We start from the raw sequence: 24,188 nt of genomic DNA, 5'->3' as shown, positions 1-24,188 counted from the left end.
TAGAGATCATACATATAACATCAATTCCCAAATTGAAATTCCTAGCTCAGACCACTGTCCTAAACTCTAGACTAAGATATCCACTTACTTTCTCCAGATTTCCACTGGAGAGTTCAGAGGTATTCCAAATAAAGTAAATCCAAAACTGTATAATTTTTCTCTCCTACAAATGTCCCTCTATCAGTTAATTTAAGACTGCTCCATCCTTCTCATTTGTCCAAGCTTCAGTATCACATTTGCTGTTTTTCCTCATTTCTCACCTTAATTTAATCAGCACATCATGCTGATTCTATCTTTAAAATAAAATATACCTACAGAATGCCCTTATTTGGGGAACTAAAATATTCTGTAGTCATAATGCATAGTGACTCCAGCATATCCTCAAATGGTTCCAAAATAAACAAAAATAATATGATGAGAGATAAGGATATTTCCAGAGAGGAAATGGAGCCAACTGTACACAACTGATGAACGTGTTTGAAAGGGATGAGAGTTCCTTAAAATATTCTTGAAATGTTTCTTCAGTCTGAAAAAAAGTGATCCAAAATCCATTACTCACTGGCTTTACTTATGACACACTGGGCCATCATCTCTTGCATTAGACTCTTCATTAAGAAATTATGTGCTGGGGAGATAGCATACTGGTGATGAAAAGACACTCATGCCTCTGAGGTGCAGAGGTCCCAAGTTCAATCCCCAGCACCACCATAAGTCAAAGCTGAGCAGTGCTCTGATATCTCGTAATTTCTCTCTCATTAAAATAAAATAAAACACTTAAAAATAAAATAAAGTTCACTGTTTTCAGCCCATCTTGGATGAAGCTTGAAGAAATCATGTTAAGTGAAGTAAGTCAGAAACAGAAAGATGAATATGGGATGATCTCACTCAGAGGCAGAAGTTGAAAGACAAGATCAGAAGAGAAAACACTCAGCAGAACCTGGACTGGAGTTGGTGTATTGCACCAAAGTCAAAAACTCTGGAGTTGGTGGGGGGCGGGGGGAAGAGTACAGGTCCTGGAAAAGGATGACAGAGAACCTAGTGTTGTATTGTTGTATTGAAAACTGAGAAATGTTATGCATGTACAAACTATTGTATTTACTGTTGAATGTAAAACATTAATCATCCAATAAAGGAAAAAAATAAAAAATAAAATAATATTTATAAAGAGAGACTCAAAGGTCAGAGCAATACTGTCACATATGTAGTGAGTGCCAAGGACCCAGCCCAGGACCTCATGCATGCAAGTCCTTCACTTTATCTGCTAAGCTAAATCTTCAGACTACTTCCTTTTTTAACTGATCCACTGGTCCCAGTGGCCATCTTTCCTTTTCTTTCTCCTCTCTCTCTCTCTCTCTGTCTCTTTCACGGTCTTTCTTCCTTTGTATTTATTTATTTTTTATTTATAAAAAGGAAACACTGACAAAACCGTAAGATAAGAGGGGCACAACTCCACACAATTCTCACTGCAGGTGGGGACTGGGCTGGAACTCAGGTGGTAATGTTTGAGCTAAGCTTGGTGCCCCACTGCCTGACCCCCTCCTTCAGGCTATTTTAATGAATCGGCCAAATATAGTCTCTTTTAGAGCATAAAGCGTCTTGCTCAATACCCTCCAAATAGCATGCGATCTTATTTAAAGTCTTTGAGACCCTGTTTCCCTCTCACTGCCTGGGTTACACTTTCCTGGACGTCCCTGAAGGTGACTAGACAAGCCCCAGCTTCAGGGTCTTTTGCTGCACTATTCCTCTGCCAAGAACTGTAACTCTGATCATCACTGTGAACCTTACTCTTTTCTTTCAGATTTTTAATCAAATAACTTACTCGAGTCTTTCTTATCTATCATATATGCAAAATTAAAACATTCTCTCTACCTTAAATGTTTCTAATGTTCTCTTATTTAGTTTCCTTTTTCTTGGCATTCAACACCAACACCATATATATTCATTTAACTTATTTTCTGTCTAACCCTGGAACGTAAGCTCTTTAGAGGCAGATTTTTGGTCTGTATATCAATTTTGCATTCCATGCATTCAAAAAATGGCAGTGGAAGAACCAGTGAAACTGCACAGATTACCATGCTCAAGGATCCAGGTCTGAGCCGCTGTCCTCACCAGTGAGGGGGGGAAGCTTCACAAGTGGAGAAGCAGTACTTCAGCTGTCTTTGTTTCTCTTTCCGTCTCTATCTCCCTTCCCTCTCAGTTTTTCTCTGTCCTATCAAGTAAAAGAAAAAAAGCTTTAAAAAAAAAGAAAGTCAACTAGAGCAGTGTCTTACAGGCACTAAACCCAATTATAACCAAGTAGCAATATAACAAATACATAAATAATATTTTTCCACTCATCCATTAAGTATTTCTTCTTACTAACTCAAAATTTTATTTTATTTTAATGAGAGAGAGAATTACAGAGGGAAAGACCAAAGTACTGCTCAACTCTGGCTTACGGTGCTGCTGGGGATTGAACCCATGAACTTGGGCTCTCAGGCATGAAGCTCTTTTGCATTGCCATTATGCTATCTTTCCAGCCTGACTCAAATGTTTAAAACTAAATTTCAACTGTCACTGTGCATTTGATCCTCTTTAGATACATAATTTTATGCCTGAAGAGCCTCCTGATAAATTAAGGTGCCTGAAATTCATATCTGAAACATTATGCAGTTACTGTTTCCCTTGGGCTTCTGCTACTTCCTAGGACACTGGAGTGTTTTCAGTAAGTATTTATACCATATGTCCTTTCTTTGCTCTATTTTCTCCCTGTCTGAAATGGGCTCTACCATCTCCTATACACATAGAAAGCAGCTTCCTACCCTAGTCACTATTCTGCCTTCCTTAGTTTTAATGGTCTGTTTTGAACTAAGCTTTTTGTTTACAAGATAATTGTGCCAGTAATGACATCAAGCTGTAGATGGACTTGCAGTGGGAAAGGATCATGTGAATTGAAGAACTTCTTAATTAGATTCCTGCAAAGAATCTTTCAGAGCTCCTGAATAAGCTTGCTAGTACACACAGTTTTTATTGGGCATTTGGAAACACTTCCAGAAACCCTTGAGACAATAATAGACCCTTGCGAATTGCTTCTCTTTGGTTCGTGTTGTTCCTCATCTCTATATCCAGCTGCAAAAAAAAAAAGAAGAAGAAGAAGAAAAGAGAGGGGGGGCGATCAGACAGTAGCACAGTGGGTTAAGCACACATGGCGCAAAGCTCTAGGACCGGGGTAAAGATTACAGTTCAAGCCCTGGGCTCCCCACCTGCAGGGGGGTCGTTTCACAAGTGGTGAAGCAGGTCTGCAGGTGTCTGTCTTTCTCTCCCCTTCTCTTTCTTCCCCTCCTCTGTCCATTTCTCTCTGTCTTATCCAAGAACAATGACAGCAATAATAATAACAATTACAATAAACAACAAGGGCAATTGAAGAGAAAAAAATAGCCTTCAGGAGCAGTGGATTCATAGTGCAGGCACTAAGCCCCAGCAATAACCCTGGAGGAAAAAGAAAAAAATAGGAGAAATCATCACAATCAATTCTTCATGTAAGTATGTGTCAGTTCAAACTCATTATGATGCAAGCAGAGAAGCTAGCTAAAATTGGCAAAAAACAATAAACACTATGAAGCAAGCAAGCAGCATAAAAGCCAGTGCAAACTGGCAAGAATGATCAAGAAGACCTAGTTTTTCTTGAAAGTCCAAAAGGATGGGTTCCAAGATTAAATTTCTCCCCAAGATTTTGATTTCCTTTGTTTCCTTTGTTTCTCCTCTGCTTCACTACCCACAGGCTGACATCATTCCAAGACTGAGATCTCTTAGAACAACTACCAAATCTAGAAAAAATGATGGAGATAAGAGCTCAGAAAATTCATTATGATTAATTCAAGAAACTAAAGTTAAAATTCAAGAACTCAGTGATCATTTTATCAAGAATTACATAGTACAGGAAAAAAAAAAAACTCCAAACAGAACTGCAGGGCTTAAAGGATACTTTGAATGCAGTTCAGATTGAGATAAGAGGCCTCAGAAGTAGACTTAACCAGGTGCAGGAGATAATATCAACAATAGAAAACATAGCCATCATACTTTGAATTTAAAACTCTTGGAGAGGAAAGGTTTGGTTAAAAAGGAAGCCCATCTCAATGAAATAGCACACTCCATCAGAAATATGAACATCATAGTTACTGAGATCCCTGAGGAAGAAGAGAGAAAGAGAAGTAGAGAGCATAATCCAAGAAAATTTAACAGACTTTTCCATACCCAAGCAATGTTCAAAAATATAGAAATCCAAGAATGTGAACACATAACTAAATTGTTTAATTCAGAATGACACACACCAACACATAATACCAACAACATAATATTGTCAAATTATGCAAAGCAACAGACAAGGAAAAAAATATTGCAGGCCACAAGGGAAAGGAAGAAAGTAACATACAAAGAGAGAGCCATCATGTTTTCATCAGATTTCTCATCACAAACACTAGAGGCAAGAAGGGAGTGGAATGGCATACTCAAAGTATTAAAAGATAAGAATTACCTGCCACGAATTCTGTGTCCTTCAAATATGAGGGAGAAATAAAGATCCTTTCAAACATCGAGAAACTGATGAAATCTGCCACTATTAACTCTGCCTTGCAAGAATTTCTGAGGAGTCCAACTTGAAAAGAAAGGGAAAAAAATCCCAACTTTTAATATGATGATCAGGATTAGATTAGAACCAGCAATATAGCAACTACAGGGAAAACAAGACACAGAAAGGGGAGCTAAAATAGAGTGCCACAGTCCAGTTTGGGTGAACCAAGGCCAACTTGAAAAAGTCTCTGTAGCTAGATCTACAAAAGAAGCAAAAAACAACCCCCCCCCCAAAAAAAGTGGGCCAAAGGACTAAACAGACAGTTTTATAAAGAGATAGGTATGCCCACAGACACATGAAGAAATGATCCACTTCAATTATCATTAGAGAAATGCAAATTAAAACTATCCTGAGATAATATTTCACACCTGAGAGAACGGCTTACATCAACAAGCTAGGAAAGGACAGGTGTTGGAGAGGTTGTGGAGAAAAGGCAACTTGGACTCAGGCTGTAGCGGGTTAAGTGCAGATGGTGCAAAGCAAAAGGACTGGCGTAAGGATCCTGATTCGAGCCCTGGCTCCCCAATGCAAGAGAGTCACTTCACAAGCAATGAAGCAGGTCTGCAGGTGTCTGTCTTTCTCTCCCCCTTTCTGTCTTCCCCTCCTCTCTCCATTTCTCTCTGTCTTATCCAGCAACGATGACAACAATAAAACAACAAGGGCAACAAAAAGGGAATAAATAAATATTTAAAAAAAAGAAATAAAAGGCAACTCGTGGGGGTATGTAGCATAATGATTACACAGAGACTCTCATGCCTGAGGCTCCAAAGTCCCAGGTTCAATTCCTCCCCCACCCACCCCACACCATCATAAGCCAGAGCTGAGCGGTGCCCTGGTTAAAAAACAAAAACAAAAACAAAAAAACCTGATGGTAGAATAAAGGCAACTCTGCTTCACTGCTGGTGGGAATGCAAACTGGTACAACCCCTCTGGAAAACTGTATGGACAGTCCTTAAACAAATAAAACCAGAATTACTTCTTGACCCAGCAATACTACTCTTGGGCATTTACCCCGTGTCAAACACTAATTAGAAGGAACATATGCACCCCTATGTTTATAGCTTCATTATTCACAATAGCCAAAGAGTGGAAGAAACCTCAGTGTCCATCATCATATGACTGACTAAAGAAGTTATGGGATATATATTATATAGAACACTATTCTGCAATAAAAAAGATAATATTGTGCTCTCTGGGACAAAATGGATGGAACTGGAGGTGATTATGCTTAAAGAAATAAGTAAAGAGATGAAAGACCAGATGGTTTCACTCATATATGGAATCTGGAGATCTGATTCACATGAACTTGCCAAAAAAAAAAAATCCAAACAAAACAGATGCAAGCAAACTGTAAGACTTGTGAGAAATCTGGTGGCTCTCTTTGTGGGCTGGGAGGGTAGGGATATAGAGCTTTGGTGGTAGGTGTGGTGTGGGACTATATATTGTGATCTTATAATCTTGTAACAAACTATATTTTCTTTGTTTTATTTTAATGAAAGAAATACAGAGAGAAAGATTGAGAGACTAGAGAACCGCTCAGCTCTAGCTTATGGGTGGTGCTAAGGATTGAACCTGAAACTTTGGAGCCTTGGCTATCAAAGTCTTTTTGAATACCATCTCAGCAAAGGGAGGTGAGTTTCTTCTAAGGAAGAAAGTTGCACAAGTAATACAAGATTATACTGTCTTTGCACAGTTAATTTCCTAGAGTGACTGGAATAAATAAATAAATAAATAAATAAATAAATATTCTGGATTTAGAATCCATACTTGAAGCCTACAGGTAAATCTCTACTTTGGCTCTCCAATTTTTAGTGTCGTCAGAAAAATAACAGAAATAGCTAAATAGAAAAAGAAGAGGCCTATTGACATGAAAACAATGTAAGCTGAGAAACTTACCCAGACAGCACAGACTTCAAACTTCAAAAAAAAAAAGCAAACTTCAAAGAGGAGGAGGTTGAGGGACAAGGAAGGGTGGGGTCTGGGTTTACAGAGTAGAGTTATGATGGTATGACTGCCTGCACGCAGGTAGGAGACTTTTCATGCACGTTATAAGAGGGGAAGATGGCCATGTTCATCCAAGGAACATACATTCATCATATATCACCTGCATTTTAACGGCGGAGAAATCTCAGCGGAGCATGAATTGACAGTTGTTTACAGAGGGCTTCACTGCATAGCACTCTCTCACCAGTTCTTCTCAGCCTGGGATCTGGAGTCCTTATTCCAGGTTGAGGACAAAGCTGCTCTCTGAAGGATCCAAACTCAATCATTCTAACCTCCTTTCTTTGTTCCCCCAACTCTAGAAGTAGCTGTTTCCAAAAGGTGCTATTCCTGAGTGGTGTATCTGGTTGGTTAATTCTTTCACACTGTGGCAAACACACGCACTCTCTCTACTCCGCTCTCTGTCACTTTTCTTCCTTCTTCTTCTCCTGGAAAATAGAGAGCTCATGTTCCTCCTTTCAATCCTAATGGGAAGCTTTTTTTTTTTTTTTTTTAACTTTGTAGTGCTGGAGAAGTGCTAATGGTTTACAGTACAATTATTGTCACATGGGCACAACTTTTTATCTTCTTGTTATAGGTGTCTGCAAAACATTCTCAACCCTTACTTATCATGGGATCGTGCACAATGATCCCAAAGGTCTCTGCCCAAAGGCCCCACCCTCCTCCTCCTCTAGAGTCCTTTGATTTGATGAAATACATATACCCAGTACAACTTTGACTTTGTATATTCACTTTCTGTCCTTAAATTCCACCTATGAGATCAATCCTTTTCTTTTTGGCTTATCACGCTTAACATGATCCCTTTAAGCTCTATCCAAGGTGAGACAGCAGAGGTGACTTCATCATTTTCAACAGCTGAGAAGTATTCCGTCGTGCATATATACCACAGCTTGGCTTTCTTAGTCATCTGTTTTCTTGTGGGAAGCTTAAAGCCCTAAGAGCTCCTGTTCAAGAGAAACCCTCAAATGCTGATCCTATTTGAGGCTCTAACCATCAAACAGTCCGATTCTGCCTCCTGTATCTACTCTTTAAATATTTTTGGATGTGCCTGGTAAGCTTGTGTTAATCTCCCTAAAGAAAAAAAAAATCTCATTTTGCAAATAAAAAAAATAAAATAAGAAAAATCTCCCATAGTTTTGATGTGTGGGAGGAGAGCATCATCAGGGATTGTGGACCAGCTTTTAGGTATGGGTTCATCTCTTTTCTGAGGCATGACTACAGTAAATATCTAGTTATGAATTCTAGGGTTTTATTCGTTTGTTTTGTTTTCGAAGAAACAATGATTTCTTTTTTCAACTCAAATGAATCAAATGACCAAGCTGACAAATCTTAAGGCCTCAACAAATGTTTCCTTTGTTTATTTCCCATAAGCAATAAGACCCTCAATTTTGATTATTCCTGGTAGACAGCAATTTTGTTACTCCAGAAGTTTCCATTTGCCAGATAGTCAGGATAGGCAGCCTGACACTGTGACAACTGTTTTCAGGGACTCCATGGTGAATCCTCATTTCCAGTGCAATAGTTAATGGCAACCTCTCATCCACTGTCTACTGATCAGGACTTCTCTGTCGTGGCCGGCCGAGGAGTCCTGCTTTGGCTGCTAGCACTTCATTCTGCTGAATGTAATATTCCTGAAATCTCATGGACATTCTTAGGGTTATTTTTAAAGACGCCTCTAAACAATGTGCTGACCAGGTGGTCTCTTCAGGTTTAACTTCTCTTGGTGTGAAGTCATTAATACAGTCCAGAAAGCATGTTTCTGTAAGTTCATTGTAGGTTCCAAGAAATTCTTTAGATTGTTTCATCTGATCAGATTCTGGAATTTGTGGAGCCATATTCCTCTGATGTGTTTCTTAATCACTTAAACACAAGTTCTTGCAATCAACACTAGTACAACAATGGGACCTAGGCACCAAGTGAGTCTGTGGGCTGAGGGCTATTTTTATTTTCATTCATTTGTTATTGCTGTTGTTGTTGTTGTTATTTTGCCTCCAGGGTTATCACTAGGGCTGGGTACTAGAACAATGAATCCACTGCTCCCAGGAGCCTTTTTCTTTCTTTTTTTCTTTTGATTCAATAAAACAGAGAATTGAGAGCAGAAAGGCAGACAGGAAGAGACACCTGCAGCACTGCTTCTTTATTTGTGAAGCATCCCCCTATGCAGGTGGGGAGCCAGAACTGAAACATGGGTCCTGGTGCATATTCATGCACATAGTACTGTGTGCACTTAACCTGGTGCACCACCAACCAACCCACTCTATTTTTATTTTTAACTCATGTATTGCATACTAATGGCTATTAGTGGTGCAGGGCATTGAACCCAGTGTTGAATTTCTCACGGTTTCCATGCATTACGGCTACACGGTGTTCCTGGCTCTAAAAATCACATTAAATGTTCTCCACTACAATAACGTTCAGATTTATATCCTGCCTTAACTGATAGCAAGCTTTTTTCACATGTCTATGAATGTGACTGATTCACTCATAATTTTAATTAGTGCTATTTCCACATTAAGTATAGCCCAATTGACTTAAACATGACTTACATCCTTAACTGATTCTTTAAACACTAGAGGAAGTAAAAATAAGTAAATAAAGGAAGTAACTATCAAATATTTTACCTAAGATTTCAACTATAGCAGGAAATCTATTTTGCAAAACTATGAAAGATAAAAATGAGTTTCTTTTCAGGGAAAATAAAATATAGTTAAATTTTATTTTATAATATATTAATTTAAAATTACACTTGAAGTATAAAGTCTCAGTTATGAAGACTTATTTTTCAGCAGTCTAGTATGTGACCATGAATCTTAATGCACTTATTGTTGAAAACAGGAAGTGAATAAAGCAAGCAAGGACTTGAGTAGGATATTTCTGCCTATTGTTTTTCAGACCTGGACATTTTATCACATTATCCTTTTTAGGTATCTGGGCACCAAAATAATAATAATAATAATAATAATAAGAGGAGATAGCATAGTGGTTCTGCAAGAGACTTTCATGCCTGAATCTCTGAGGTCCCAGGTTCAATCTCCAGTACCACCATAAACCAGAGGTGAGCAGTGCACTGGTTCTTTCTCTGTGTCTTTCTCTCTGTATCACTCTTGCATCAAAATAAAATGAATATAAGATATTTAATAAAAAAAACATAAAACTGACAGTGTCATACTGCCTCCCGATCAAATGTATATAGACAGGCATATATGAAATACATGGTCATATATGCTGGCAGGCTGCAAAGGGGTGTCTGGCACACCTGCGCCTTGGAGGACTGGGATTCCCCACTTGTGCAGAGACAGAAAGGCAGAAATGGGGGAGGGCAGGCTTCATCTCCTGTGGTATGAAGCTACTGGAAGCCCCCATGGCCTCAGGGGACCTGGGCTGACTTCTCCAAGGCTACATAAAAGCAGTCTCTGGTTTTACCACTTGCAACCATTTTTGTAGCAGAGATGCAGAGCTGTGTGTTGCCACCTGCTGGTGAGACACATCAGCTCCTCCTGTACTTAATCAGAGAGTGGCGAAAGCTGACAGGAGACTTTCAACATGGTTGACTTTTCCAAACTCATGCTTTCATCAACACAAATATGTGTGTTAATTAAATTGACAGCGTATATTGCACTTGAACTAGAATGACCTGTTCTTAGACATAGGTAATTTTTAAGTTTACAATGATTGTGATTGTTTTATTATTTTACCTCCAATGTTTTACTCTACTGATGGCGTAATATGTATCTCAAATAGTAAGAATAGATTATGTCAAAATATCTTTATACGGGGCCGGGTAGTGGCGCACCTGCTTGAGCACACATGTTACAATGCATAAGAACCAAGGTTCAAGCCCCTGGTCCCCATCTTCAGGGGGAAAGCTTCACAAGTGGTAAAGCAGGGATGCAAATATCTGTCTCTTTCCCTCTCTATCTTCCCCTTCCCTCTCAATTTCAGGGTGTCTTTATGCAATAAACAACTAAATAAAATTTAAAAATAATAAAAGAAAATGGAGAAAAAATATCTTTATACAATTGCCTTTTTTTCAGGATCAGATGGAAATTGATTCCTTGTCTAAGACTTCTTTGCTGTTTCAAAATGTAATTATTTTTCACCTTGCTTCTTGATTTGTTCAACTTACCCTTACCACTTCTTTTTTTTAAAAAAAACTCTTTATTTTATTTATTTATTCCCTTTTGTTGCCCTTGTTGTTTTATTGTTGTAGTTATTATTGTTGTTGTCGTTGTTGGATAGGACAGAGAGAAATGGAGAGAGGAGGGGAAGACAGAGAGGAGGAGAGAAAGATAGACACCTGCAGACCTGCTTCACCACCTGTGAAGTGACTCCCCTGCAGGTGGGGAGCCGGGGTTCAAACCAGGATCCTTATGCCGGTCCTTGTGCTTTGCACCACCTGCGCTTAACCCGCTGCGCTACAGCCCGACTCCCAACCCTTACCACTTCTAAATACAAAGTCCTAGTATCCTTCATGAGGAGAAGGCAAAGTGGTTCTCCCTTGAGGGTGAAGCTGTCTCTAGGCATTGCTTCTGCAACTGTCTCTTGCCATTAAAGACTGTTCTTCTCTTCCTTTGGGGGAGAATGGAGGGGGGCTCATAATATTCTAAGAAAGGGGGTGGTTTTCTTCCTTTTCTGAAGTGTCTCGTCATCTCTTCCAGGTTAATTTCAGGTATCTAAACTTTTCCTTGTGGAATATGTACATAGCAAGAAATTGCCCTGAGATTGCTCCCAACTCTGAAGGTATAGCTCATTGAATCTAATGCCAAGCCACCCCATCATCTGGAGCCCTAGTCAGCAATTCCTTGGATTCCCACATAGATATGGTGGGCCTAGACCTCGGATAGATCCCTCTCTCCACCGTCACTAGTCACTTCCATCAAGAACATCGTCAGAAGCTCTCTTATGGACCCCTCCAGCACCTTGCCCTCACTATAAAGCAGCCATGGGAAGGACCGGCCCACTCTCTCAAGAAAGGCTGGGTCAGCCTGCTCTGCCACTTGAGGAAGACTGGTCCTGAAATGAGTGCAGCCTGGATTGTTCCCAGCTGTGATCATGGAGTGTGAGCTCAGACCAACAGGGACTCAGAGGTCACACAGGCCCTTGTGCTAAATGTTAATATATATGGGTCCTGGGTCAGATCGATGGGGTAAGCAGTCACTTTAAGCCTGGGATCTACTTTCTTTCCTAATCCAGCTTTCTAGCCCTATTCTCAGTTCCAACACCATCTTCCCAGACAATATTTTTAGTCCACCTACATGTCAGCTATTGGGCTAAGGCAAAAAAAAAAAAATATATATATATATATATACTAAAGTCATGGGCCCCATGGAACTTACCTAAAATGGACTTCCTAGCTTCTCTCCTCCCTAAGATCTCTATTCTCATCTGCTTTATTCCTACTCTTTGGTTTCTGTTTACTATTTGATTTTATTGTTTTGTCCTGTTTTATATTTTACTGCCTCTCAGCCACCAAGTTGCAAATGCTACTGTTATTCCATCCTGACTTCCCTGGGCAGATGCCCTCACCAGTGTGTCCTAGAACCTCAACTCTCCAGAGTCCTACACCACTAGGGAAAGATGGAAACAAACGAGGTATGGATTGACCTACCAACACCTAATGGTTTTCTAGCAGAGAAACCATTACAGAAGCCAGAACTCCCACTTTCTGTACTCTGAAAAGAATTTTGGTCCATACTCCCAGAGAAGATGTTAAGGGAAGATGACCAGAGGGCTCTGAACTCTAATTGCATCAAGACCCAGAGAGAGAAGAAGAAAAAAGGAAGAACATTTAAAGTAGCAATAAAGGTAGGTGAGAAGGCAGGGCCATAGAAAAAATGAGCAAGTATATAAAAATATAGATAGGTATAGATATAGTCAACCAATATCTGTGACCTTTGAAGAACCAATGAAGTTTCCTATGGGGGAAAAGGGAACAAAGAATTCTCGTGGTGGAAATGGTATAGAATTATACCCATTATCTCCTAATTTTGTAAATCAGTATTAAATCACAAATTTAAAAAAAAAAGTCTAGTCATAATGACAAGTGGCAGTTTTGTTTTCCACCCCCATGCATATTTTATACACATCTTTCAAAATACAACCATGTGTCTTCTGGGATATCTCTTCCTGACAAATGACCTCAGAGAGGAGCTTTCAGGGCTGAATAGCCACACATATTACATAGTAACTCTGGAAGGATTAAACATCATCTAGTCCACTCTATGAATTCTATATATTACAGAATAGAAGGCTGAGTGGTGTCACACCCAGTACAGTGGCATGTTACAGTGTACTAGGACCTGGGTTCAAGACCCTGGACCCCACCTGCAGGGGGAACTTCACAAGGGGAGAAGCAGTGCCGCAGGGATCAATCTCTCTCCATCCCTCCCCTCTCAACTTCTCTGTCTTTAACGTGTGTGTGTTGTGTGTGTGTGTGTGTGTGTGTGTGTGTTTGTGTGTGTGTGTGTGTGTGTGTGTGTGTGTGTGTGTCTTTTATCGATAACAAAATAGTGGCACAGTAGTTTAGAATGGCTTGTTCAAAACTACAGAGCCTGCCAGGAGCATATACTCTTCAGCAGTTTTACCACATTTTTTCTCTTGAATCTCTTAGGCATAGTTGCATTTCTACATAGAAAAAGTAGTTTTGCAGGGGGAGAAAACTGTTTACTCAGTCTTGTAGTAGGAAATAATTTTCTCTCTCCTGTTTGATTATGCTGCTCTGCTTTGGACTCCTCAGTTTCCCTTTTACTACTCATCTGGTGGATGTGTGGACCCTTCTTTCTCTTTTATCACGTCTCTCTTTTCCTTCTCAGGACACTTTATCTGCCCACCCTCTTCTACCTGACTCATTGAATCCTTTGTGATCATATCTTCTCCTCTCCCAACTTGATCATTTCTTCACTGTTCTGAATATCATGATCACAAACCCTTTTGGTGTGAAACTTCAGAAATGGGTTGAGACTATTTCTAGAAAATCAAGACTCCCAAAAGTAGAATCGTCCTTTTACCATCTACTCTCCTTTCGTTTGTTAATTAGTACAATGACTACCATGATCCAGTATGTACTTTGGAACCCTGAATTATCTGAAGTCAAAGTTTGTGGTATCTTCTTGAGATGAAATAAACTTTTTTTTTTTTTGGAAATTCTTTTTTTCCAAGCAAAACTTGCCTCTTGTACTTTAAGTATACAGAACGGTTCTTCTAATAATCCAAGGGGGAGTGGTTTACATAATATTTCTTTAATGTAAGTCTGGTTTTGAGATAGTCTTATAGTTTATGTGGATACCTCTACCAAAGACATACATGTAATGTTTGGAAAATCTGTTTTCTGTGAAGTCAGAAAAATAATTTATTCTTCAATTATGGGTTTCTAAGCATTTTCACTTTTTTGTTTTGTTTTTATTTCCTTTTTGTTGCCCTTGTTGTTTTATTGTTTTTGTAGTTATTATTGCTGTTGATGTTGTCGTTGTTGGATAGGACAGAGAGAAATGGAGACAGGAGGGGAAGACAGAGACGGGGAGAGAAAGATAGACACCTGCAGACCTGCTTCACCGCTTGTGAAGCAACTCTCCTGCTTGCAAGTGGGGAGCCGGGGGCTCAAACCAGGATCTTAGCCAGTCCTTGTGCTTCACACCAGGTGTATTTAACCTGGTGCGCTACCACCCGATTCCCTTTTGTTTTGTTTTTAAAATATTTAGTAAATTGACTCAAGAAGTGTTATCTATGCAATTTAGATAATTTTTCTTTTCTCTTTTATTAATTTAATAATGATCAACAAGACCATAGGATAAGAGGGGTATAATTCTACACAATTCCACCACCAGAGTTCCATATTCCATCTTCTCCAGTAGAAGCTTTCCTATTCTTTATCCCTCTGGGAGCATGGGCCTACGATCACTATGGGGTGCAGAAAATGGAAGGTCTGGCTTCTGCTTCTCTGCTCTGAACATGAGCGTTGGCAGGTCGATCCATACTCCCAGATAGTTTCTATCTTTCCCTAGTGGGGCAGGGCTCTGGAGAGGTGAACTTTTGATGCCACAAAAAGCATATTTCTTCCAGGGTTATCACTGGGGCTCAGTTCTAGCACTATGAATCCAACTGCTCCTAGCAGCCATTCTTTTTTTTTTTTTTTCTTTTCATTTTATTGGATAGGACAGAGAAATTGAGAGAGGAGGTGAAGATAGAAAAGGTGAGTGAGAGACAAACACCAGCAAACCTGCTTCACAACTCCTGCAGGTAGGAAGTGAGGGCTTGAACCCGTATCCTTATACAGGTCCTTTCCCTCAGTACTGTGTGTGCTTAGCTGGATGCTCCACTGCTCCTCCTCCCCAGAATTCTATTCTCTCACTATTGCTTTCCAAATTGGAGTGGTTCCCAAAGGTGTTTGAAAATAATTCCCATTTTCACAGATATCTGTTCGAAACCTGGTGGCTATAAAATAGAACTTTCTAGAATGACAGAAATCTGTATCTGGAGTTTTCATTATGGATGCCATTGCATGGAATTGTGAAACACACAAAATGTGGCTAGAAAGACTCACAGACTGAACATTGAATTTAATTTACTCTGAATGAATTTAAAGTCGACTGTGGCTATCATTTTAAATCATGTGACAACAGAATGCCCAAGACTTCTTTATAGTTGCTTCCTGCACTACCAGCCTGAAAACACTACCTGTCCACCTTTAGATCTTCTGATTCATTCAGTCACTTTGAAATCACTGTAAGAAGGGCAAGGGAAAACATCAGTTATCTTGGTAGTGGGTATTGTTAGTGGAAACTACTTGGAAATGTTTATTTCTAAGGAAACTCCATCACAGTCAATCTTTACTCAGGCCCAGCTTCTTTTCAATGACTGTTAAGAGCTTCACACTTTTGTCTTTAATGGGGGCTTAATTAGCTTCCACGTGTAATATAAAGGTTTTCCTGCAACACCAGGGATTCGCAGCTTCTCTGCTGCACAGTTTCCATCCCTGCTCACTGTACACCTGTACAAGGACATTTATTCAGCACCTAAGGTGCAAAGAGGCTGAGGTGTCAGCTTCTATGCACTAGGAAATCACTCAAATGTGATAGAATTCATGCACCAACACATTTTTAAATCTCTAGATGAATTAGAGACAGGCTTTTCATCACATAAGAAGAATTTTTAGAGGTCTTCTTCACAAAAATATGCTGGTTTAACAAGCCATAACATGTAATAACATCCTTTAGAAATAAATGAAAACTGGTAGTTATATGATGATACAATGTGGGTCCACATAATCAATGTCAACTTTATTTTTAAGATTGATTTAATTATTTTCATAATAGAAAAAGACAGAAAGAAACTTTCAAACACTACGCTGCTGCTCTGGCCCATGACAGTATCAGGGACCAAAGCTAGGACTTCCAGTCTATTTTTGTTTTAAAAATATCATCTCTTGCTTGACTTTTTTCACATTATAAAACAAATCATTTGACCGAAATAACTCTATGAAGTTTTCCTTAAATTATAGACTCTTCTAGGTTTTATTAAAAATAGGGCTGGGGAAATAGCATAATGGTTATGCAAAAGACTCTCATGCTTGAGGTTCTGAGGCCTCAGGTTCAATCCCTAGCACCACCATAAGCCGAGAATGCTCTGGTCTGTCTATCTATCTCTTTTATTTTTTTTTCCTTTTTTATTTAAGAAAGGATTAATTAACAAAACCATAGGGTAGGAGGGGTACAACTCCACACAATTCCCACCACCCAATTTCCATATCCCACCCCCTCCCCTGATAGCTTTCCCATTCTCTATCCCTCTGGGAGCATGGACCCAGGGTCATTGTGGGTTGCAGAAGGTGGAAGGTCTGGCTTCTGTAATTGCTTCCCCTCTGAACATGGGCGTTGACTGGTCTGTCCATACTCCCAGTCTGCCTCTCTCTTTCCCTAGTAGGGTGGGTCTCTGGGGAAGCTGAGCTCCAGGACACATTGGTGGGGTCTTCAGTCCAGGGAAGCCTGGCCAGCATCCTGATGACATCTGGAACCTGGTGACTGAAAAGAGAGTTAACATAGGAAGCCAAACAAATTGTTGAGCGATCATGGGCCCAAAGCTTGGAATAGTGGAGAGGAAGTGTTAGGGGGGTACTCACTGCAAACTCTAGTGTACTTCTGCTTTCAGGTATATATTTTGCAGTAGTTTACGGATACGTGTGAACATATGCTCTCCCTCACAGAAACTGGTGTATATGTCTATCTATCTCTATCTAGCTCCTGCTCCCTCATTAAAATAAAGTAAATAAAAAATTTAAAAATAAATAAAAGGGTGGTTGGTGGTACACCTAGTGGAGTACGTACATGTGTAAAGACAGGTAGGACATTTCACAAGCAGTGAAGCAGATCTGCAGGTCTCTCTCTTTCTCTCTCAATCTATCATCCCTCCCCTCTCAATTTCTCCCTGTCTTATCAAATGAAATAAAATAAAGAAAAAAGATAATAAGGAAAAATTGTCCACGGAAAATGGTGGCTGATTTATAGTGCTGGCACAGAGCCCCAGCAGTAACTCTGGTGGCAATAAATTAACTAATTAACTAAAATAAAAATAGATAATTGGAAGGGGCATATCTGTTATTGTCTTTGTATGATATAACAAGCTAGAGATTCATCAAGCAAAGTGTATACTTCAGATTATATAGCACAAGCTCAGTTGCAAGATTCAAGAAAGCAATCAGGCACAGAAGGCTTTGAGTGAACAGGCATTTGTTATCTTCTGTCATAAACTTGGTCATAAAAACAGAGTCACTCCCAGTGAAATTCAAGTCCACTGATAATACATAGATTTTCAAGGACATTTCTCTACTGTTCCCTACCCTGAAATTCTTCTCCTAGGGTGTGAACCCAATTAGAGGAAATGAGTCTTTAACAGCACTTAAAAACAACTGCTCCTGTGCTAGGTTGGTTTTTGCTTTCAATTTTTTTTTTTCTTAGAGATAGGAAAAGACAGAGACGGAGGGACAAGACTAAAACAAAATTATTGAAAGTGTTGTATTTATCTTAATAAAATAACACCATTCAAAATTTAAACATAATTTTACTTACATGGAAAAATAAATGCATTTTGTATAGAACACTGTTAAGAATGTCTTGGAATAGGACGATTTATTTAGCTGGTTAGTCATAAGCTTCTTTGTATTGTGAAGTCCCTTGAGATAGTAGATGTAACATTTTTTCCACCTGTGGGGAAAAATACAAATTATCTTTCCTCTTTACTATTAAAGTACATTTCTCTGGGTAAAAATTTATTTTAAACTTAGCAGAATTATAAAATTTTACCATTATTACAATGTATGAAACAACAACAAACTATGTTTAGGATTTATTATTCTTTGAAAATTATTTTCTTTTTTTAAAGAATTTTATTGTGAGAGAGATGAAGAGAAAGACACAGAGAGAAACACCAGAGCCCTGCTCAGCTCTGGCTTATGGTGGTGCGAGGGATCAAACCTGAGACATCAGAGCCTCAGGCATGAGAGTCTCTTTGCATAACCATTATGCTATCTACCCCTGGCCCGGAAAATTATTTTCTACAGCTCCTTTTATGCTTCCTGCAGTCATTTAAATTTTCAATTATTTTATAAAGCATACTTGCTAAGTAAATGTTATCTAATAACCTCATTTTAGCCTATTACAAGCTTTGTTTTGGCTTTATTTTGTTTTCTTTTCAAATGAATAGCCTCACATTAAAAACATGATGACATATTAGATATCATCAGAATTCATAAGAACCCATTATAGCTAGGAAAGAATCATCATAAAATCAGTCAAGTATAATAGTCAGATTAGTTTTTCGAGAGTTCCTAACCTTGCTTTATGAGATATTAATAACAGGTCTTTACATAGGTCATTTGCTAGTGATTGCTATCTTACGTTCACCAACCACCATACCTAAATGCTCTGCAGTCTCTTTGATTAAATTGTTTCACAGTTTTGGAGGGTGAGTATGATTGCCTGCAGTCAACGTGCAGAGGTTTAAGTTCAGAGTGGTAAAAGATTGGAAGACATTAAAAAAAAATAGAAGAAGAAGGAGGAGGAGGAGAAGGGGGGAGGGGGGAGGAGGAGGGGAGGGGAAGGGGAAGGGGGGGAAGGGGAGGGGGGAGGAGGGGGAGGGGAAGGGGGAGGGGAGGATGAGAAGGGGAAGGGGAGGGGAAGGGGAGGAGGAGGGGAAGGGGAGGGGAAGGGGGAGGAGGAGGGGAAGGGGAGGGGAAGGGGGAGGGGAGGAGGAGGGGAAGGAGGGGAAGGAGAAGAAGAAGAAGGAGTCTGCAGTAGTGCAGCGGGTTAAGTGCACGTGGCGTGAAGAGCAAGGACAGGCCTAAGGATCTCGGTTCAAGCTCCCAGCTCCCCACCTGCAGGGGAGTCGCTTCACAGGCTTGAAGCAGGTTTGCGGGTGTGATAGAAAGATATTTCTCTCCCCCTCTCTGTCTTCCCCTCCTCTCTCCATTTCTCTCTGTCCTATCCAACAATGATGACATCAACAACAATAAAAACAAGGGCAACAAAAGGGAAAATAAATAATAATAAAAAAAATTTTAAAGAAATAAGAAAGAAAGAAAGAAAGAAAGAAAGAAAGAAAGAAAGAAAGAAAGAAAGAAAAAGTAGGGGAGCAGGCAAAAAACCAGGGATACTAAGCCACTTGCTGGCTTTCTACAATAGAACTAATCCATGGCCTAGACAGTGGGTACTTGGTACAATATGCAAGTAGCCAGATTCAAGCCCCTGTTTAATACTTGCAGCAGGAATGCTTCGTGAGCAAGGAAATACTGTTTTAGGTCTCTCTCCCAATATCTCTACCTCTATTTTTATCTCTGTCCCAATTAAAAAAAAACAACAAATTACCTTTTTTCTGAATCAGCACTTTGAGAGCGCTAATCCAATAGACTATGAATACAAACGGGAGCCAGAGAGACCACTCACCAGGAAGGGCGGGGCTTGCCTTTCCATGCCTATGACCCAGAGGCCAACACCCGACACTCCGTGAGGGACAATGACACTGGAAGAAGCCTGTGCACTCTGTTGTCTCTCACTCTGCGTCTGTATCTATCTCTCCATACACAATGACTGGAAAAGCAGCCTGAGAATAGTAAATGGTGCATGTGTGAGACCCTGGATCTGCAGTACGTAAAAAACAAAAACGGGGGAGAAGATAACAGAAAATTAATACAGAGTGACTGGTGCCAGAAAATTCATTAATTAATGGCTGTACTTTTTACCTCTGACAAAAATGTTTCATCATCAAGGGAACAGAATGGCTTACTTATCAAATTAGAAATGATCCGAAAGGCCATGTCTTGGTCTTCTGCTGGTTTGATAGGAAACTAGGACATTCTGTAGCCATGTTCTCTCATGCTTCTGGGAGGAGGGGTAGGTTGGTCAACACACTCTCCCAGAATCTCATCGGTTTGCTCTGGATACTCCAGCCTCCTTCTGCCCCCATCTCAAAGATGTTCGAGAGATACTCACTGGTGACTTTCAGAATGGCCGTAGCATTAACTATTTCCTCTGGCCATTGTCTTCAATTGGGGGAGTTAATGGTTTACAGGACTTCCCGTGGTGCATCCCGTGAGTACCCATTCATTGGGGAAACTGACGATCCTTCCTAGCCGACTGAATCCACATGGATCCCAGTCACTTTCAAAGCCATGAACTGGCTATGGAAGAAAGGCAAACGCTAGAAGAAGGACAACTGACGACACGTGGGTACAGTTTCTCCTCTCACCATGATAGGTTCCCGCAAAACACTCTGACTTGCAGCCTAGATTTCTTTCAACCATCATGAACAAGGACCCCAGCCCTCTCCTGTACCTCTCTATCCCCTTCTTCCCCAGAGTCTTTTGCTTTGGAGCAATCCACCAAACCAGCGCAAGTTGTACTTTGTTTCCCCTTTCTGTTCTTGTTTCTCAAGTTCTGCCCATGAGTGATGAGATCAACTCACATTCATCCTCCTGTTTCTGGCTAATCTCAATTAACAGGATTCCTTCAATTTAAATTAAGATGAGGTGAAGAAAGTGACTTCATCATTTTTAATACACATTTATTGGCAATCCATATTTTCAACATCCATTTGGTGTTGCCATAATTCTTTTTTTTTTATTTCTTTTTTGGGGGGATTAATGGTTTACATTCAAATAATTCTTATTTTTAAAGTGAAGTCATTTTACTAATTGCTGTGGTTCTACTTGGGTATCTTTAATAATAATCACAATAACAATAGACATTTTTCCATGTAATTACTTGTAATCTGAAGAGCCTTTTCATTGACATGACTAGTCTCATCTTTTGCTCACTTTCAAAGTATATATATTACCTGTGAGTTTTGAGAATCTTTACATACCGTAGGATACTACCAATCCTTACGTGGATATGTAGGTTGCAAATTCTTTCTCTGGATCCATAGCTTGTCTTGGGATTTTTCAAAGAGTATTAAATTTTGATGTGGTCTGTTGAAAAAGAGATAACAGACTTAGAGTGGTCTCACTTAAGCTAAGTCTCCTAAGAATTAACTTGATCTAATTGCGGTTTCAACCTCTCCCTGGAGTGGAATTTTATGCCAATCATTCTGCAGTTTTCTTATCAATATTTGTAAGGTCATTTTATCTGATAAGATCCCAGCCATTGCCCTCAAAGATGGTTATGCTATATTACATAATCCTTTATTTTTCTATTGAATTTACCCTCCACCCCTTATTTCTGCCTATAACTCTTTTCTGTTTCGATCCTTGAAGTACCTTTCAGTATATTCCATGGGACATTGACTAACTCAATAATACTTAATAGTAAAGCCAACTAGATCTTCAAATTTACTCACGTGAACTTTTTAATCAGATTTAATTTGCAAGGTTTGCCTTTTATGAGTTATATTTTCAGTGTTTAATCAGTCTTAATTTTGTCCTTTGCGTATATATATATTTAAAAGTATGCTTAACAGTAATATATTTTTAAATTTGTATAACTTTATATTCAAGCCTGTGGTTTATTCTCAGTTTAGTTTTATGTAAAATGTGAGACTCAGATTTAGTTTTTTTCTTACTTTTTTTTTTTTAATTTTCATGTACAATATTCCCAGCACCATTTGTCTTTTATTTATGTAAATGTATCTGCACCTGAAAAAAACAAACACAAAAAAAACTAGAATTATCTATATGGCTCTGTTTCTGCTTTCTCTGCCCTTCTCCATTCATCTATGTGCCTATTCCTTGTCCATAAATCACTGTCTTCCCTTGCTATAATTAATAGTAAACCTTAATATTCAGTAGGGCAATTCCTCTCACTCTACATTTGCAGATTGTTCTAGTTATTTTGTAACTTGTTAATTTAACTTGTGCCTGTCTACATAATTCTTAGAGTAATATTATCCTTAACAAAAACTTGCTGTGGTTTTGATTCTAATTTTATTAAGCCTATAAATCATTTTGGAAAGCACTGACATACATAATATGCTCATCTTTGATAGACGAAAAAAAACCAAAAACCTGACCTTAGGTGCATGTACTGAAGGCCAAAGCAAGTCTACCATGATGTTGGGGAGCACAACCTTCTTAGAAATGACACTGCAGGGGCGGGTGGTGCACTCAGAGCACATAGTGCTCAGTGCAAGGACCCACACAAGCCTCTGGGTTCGAACTCCTGGCTCCCCACCTGTAGGGGGGATGCTTCACAAGCAGTGAAGCAGGTTTGCAAGTGTCTATCTTTCTCTTTCCCTCTCTATCTTCCTCTCCTCTCTGTTTCTCTCTGTCATATCCAATACAATGAAGAAAAAAAAGATGGCCACCAAGAGCAGTGGATTTATAGTGCATACACCAAGCCCTAGTGATATTCCCTGGAGCCAAATAAGTAATAATAATAATAATAGACACTGTGGGGTTAAGAGAGTGGTTCAAGCAGGAACACTTGATACTAGGTGATCAGCAAATGTCTGGTGAGGAGGTAACTTCTGGGCAGAGAACTAAATAAAGGGAAAGACCTTTGGTGACTAAGCATAGAACAAAACCCCAAGTGTGTTGAATAGCTCCCAGACCATCTAGATCTAAAGACTCAACTTGTGAAATAATACACTGCAGAACAGCAGACAACATTTTCGCAAAGATAAAAATCAGCTTCCTGTTTTGTCATCACAAAGTCATAGGACTTGAAAATCACATAGACATAAGCACTCATTCATATGGATCTCTGCCAAGGCAAAGTATGAATCCTTACCAAACAAAATCATCTACACAGATAAGGACCAATGTTCTCAACAAGCTTCGAAACAGGGAAGAAAAATACACTTAGGTCATAAATGGATACGGGCTGGGGGTGGGTTTTGAACATCTGCTAAAGTAGAACCGCACAGGAGAAAATCTCCACGATCGCACATGGGACAAAGAAAGGACGTCTAAGCAGAATCCCTGGCCTGAGGTGGACTGAGTTGTTTCTGCTAAGAAGGCACTTTTGACAAAGCCAAACTGATTAGTCATTTTTAAGACAAATGGACTTTGCATGGCTTCATGGAATCGTAACTGATTTTGAAATTTGCATTTATCGAGGCAAATACCCAGGAATAATACTTAAATGTACCTTCATTTAATTTTAAAAAAATGATAGAGTAGAGATAATCTAGTTTTAGAGAACTAAAACTGTAATGATTAAAATAAATACCCTTTATTCTTCTTCTTTTTCCCCACTTCCCAAAGAGACTCAGGAGTATTCTATAGCCTTCACAGGAGTTGATTATAGCCTCACACTAAATCACATTTGAATAGCAATTAAGAGTTTGGAAAGACAGTATAATGGTTATGCAAAATTGCTTTTATGCCTGAGGCTCTGAGCGCCTAGGTCCCAATCCCCAGCACTAACATAAACTAGAGCTGAGCAACGATCTGATTTAAATAAGTAAGTAAATACACACATACATACATATGAGTTTAAAAAAACATAATGGCCATTTGGGGTGAATGCAAGAGTTCTAGAGAGTTAAGTCAAGCTTATCAAATATTGAGGGAGTCAGATCACTGAATGCAGTTTAATGCAATTTCCATCAATATTTCCTGGAGCTTCTGAATGCTCAGAAGATCTAGTTTATTAACTTTGCAGAAAAAGTGTTTTGTAGTTTTAACTATTCAATAAACTGTCTCTCTGAGAAGTTCCATGTAACTCTTTCCTTTGGTTTTATTTTCCTAGAGTTTTACTTACAATATAACTGGTGTGAAGTGAAATGCTTCTCCTTTGTTTATATTGTTCTATCGTATGACTTACTCCACTTGGAAAAATTAATTTAATTTTTTTTGTACAGAGCAGTAATTGTCTTTTGGATGTTCAAATAACAAATGGATTACTTAAAAAGCAATAGGTACATATGTATAAAATAATAGAACAACTTCTCAAAATTAATTTGTTCAACTAGAAAGAGTTAAAAGTGCTTAACAAGGACCTGAGATTTTATTTATTTATTGGACCTGAGATTTTTTTTAAATACTTTATTTATTCACTTATTTATGAGAAAGATAGGAGAGAGAAAGAACCAGACATCACTCTGGTATTAAGTGCTGCCAGGGATTGAACTCAGGACCTCATGCTTGAGAGTC

General features: G+C 39.1%; 1 protein-coding gene and 1 pseudogene across 1 annotated transcript; one reads left to right on the top strand and one right to left on the bottom strand.

The window, feature by feature from the left end:
* Positions 1 to 8,157: 8,157 nt before the first annotated feature.
* On the bottom strand, positions 8,158 to 8,445 carry LOC107522160 (mitochondrial import inner membrane translocase subunit Tim9-like). The gene has a single exon (XM_060205121.1). It carries the CDS (start codon positions 8,443 to 8,445, stop codon positions 8,158 to 8,160), a length of 288 nt encoding a protein of 95 aa, XP_060061104.1.
* A 2,637-nt stretch (positions 8,446 to 11,082) lies between these two features.
* LOC132532611 (small nucleolar RNA U3) lies at positions 11,083 to 11,218 on the top strand (annotated as a pseudogene).
* The last annotated feature ends 12,970 nt before the right edge of the window (positions 11,219 to 24,188 follow it).

This window comes from Erinaceus europaeus, chromosome 13 (genome assembly GCF_950295315.1).
Source record: "Erinaceus europaeus chromosome 13, mEriEur2.1, whole genome shotgun sequence".
NCBI classification, from domain to species: domain Eukaryota; kingdom Metazoa; phylum Chordata; class Mammalia; order Eulipotyphla; family Erinaceidae; genus Erinaceus; species Erinaceus europaeus.
Note: the sequence above shows the minus strand (reverse complement) of the source record. Positions and strands in the feature narration are given on the sequence as shown.

Bases quoted from the DNA above. Each gene is read 5' to 3' on its own strand.
- LOC107522160 (XM_060205121.1), bottom strand. From the start codon at position 8,445: ATGGCTCCACAAATTCCAGAATCTGATCAGATGAAACAATCTAAAGAA.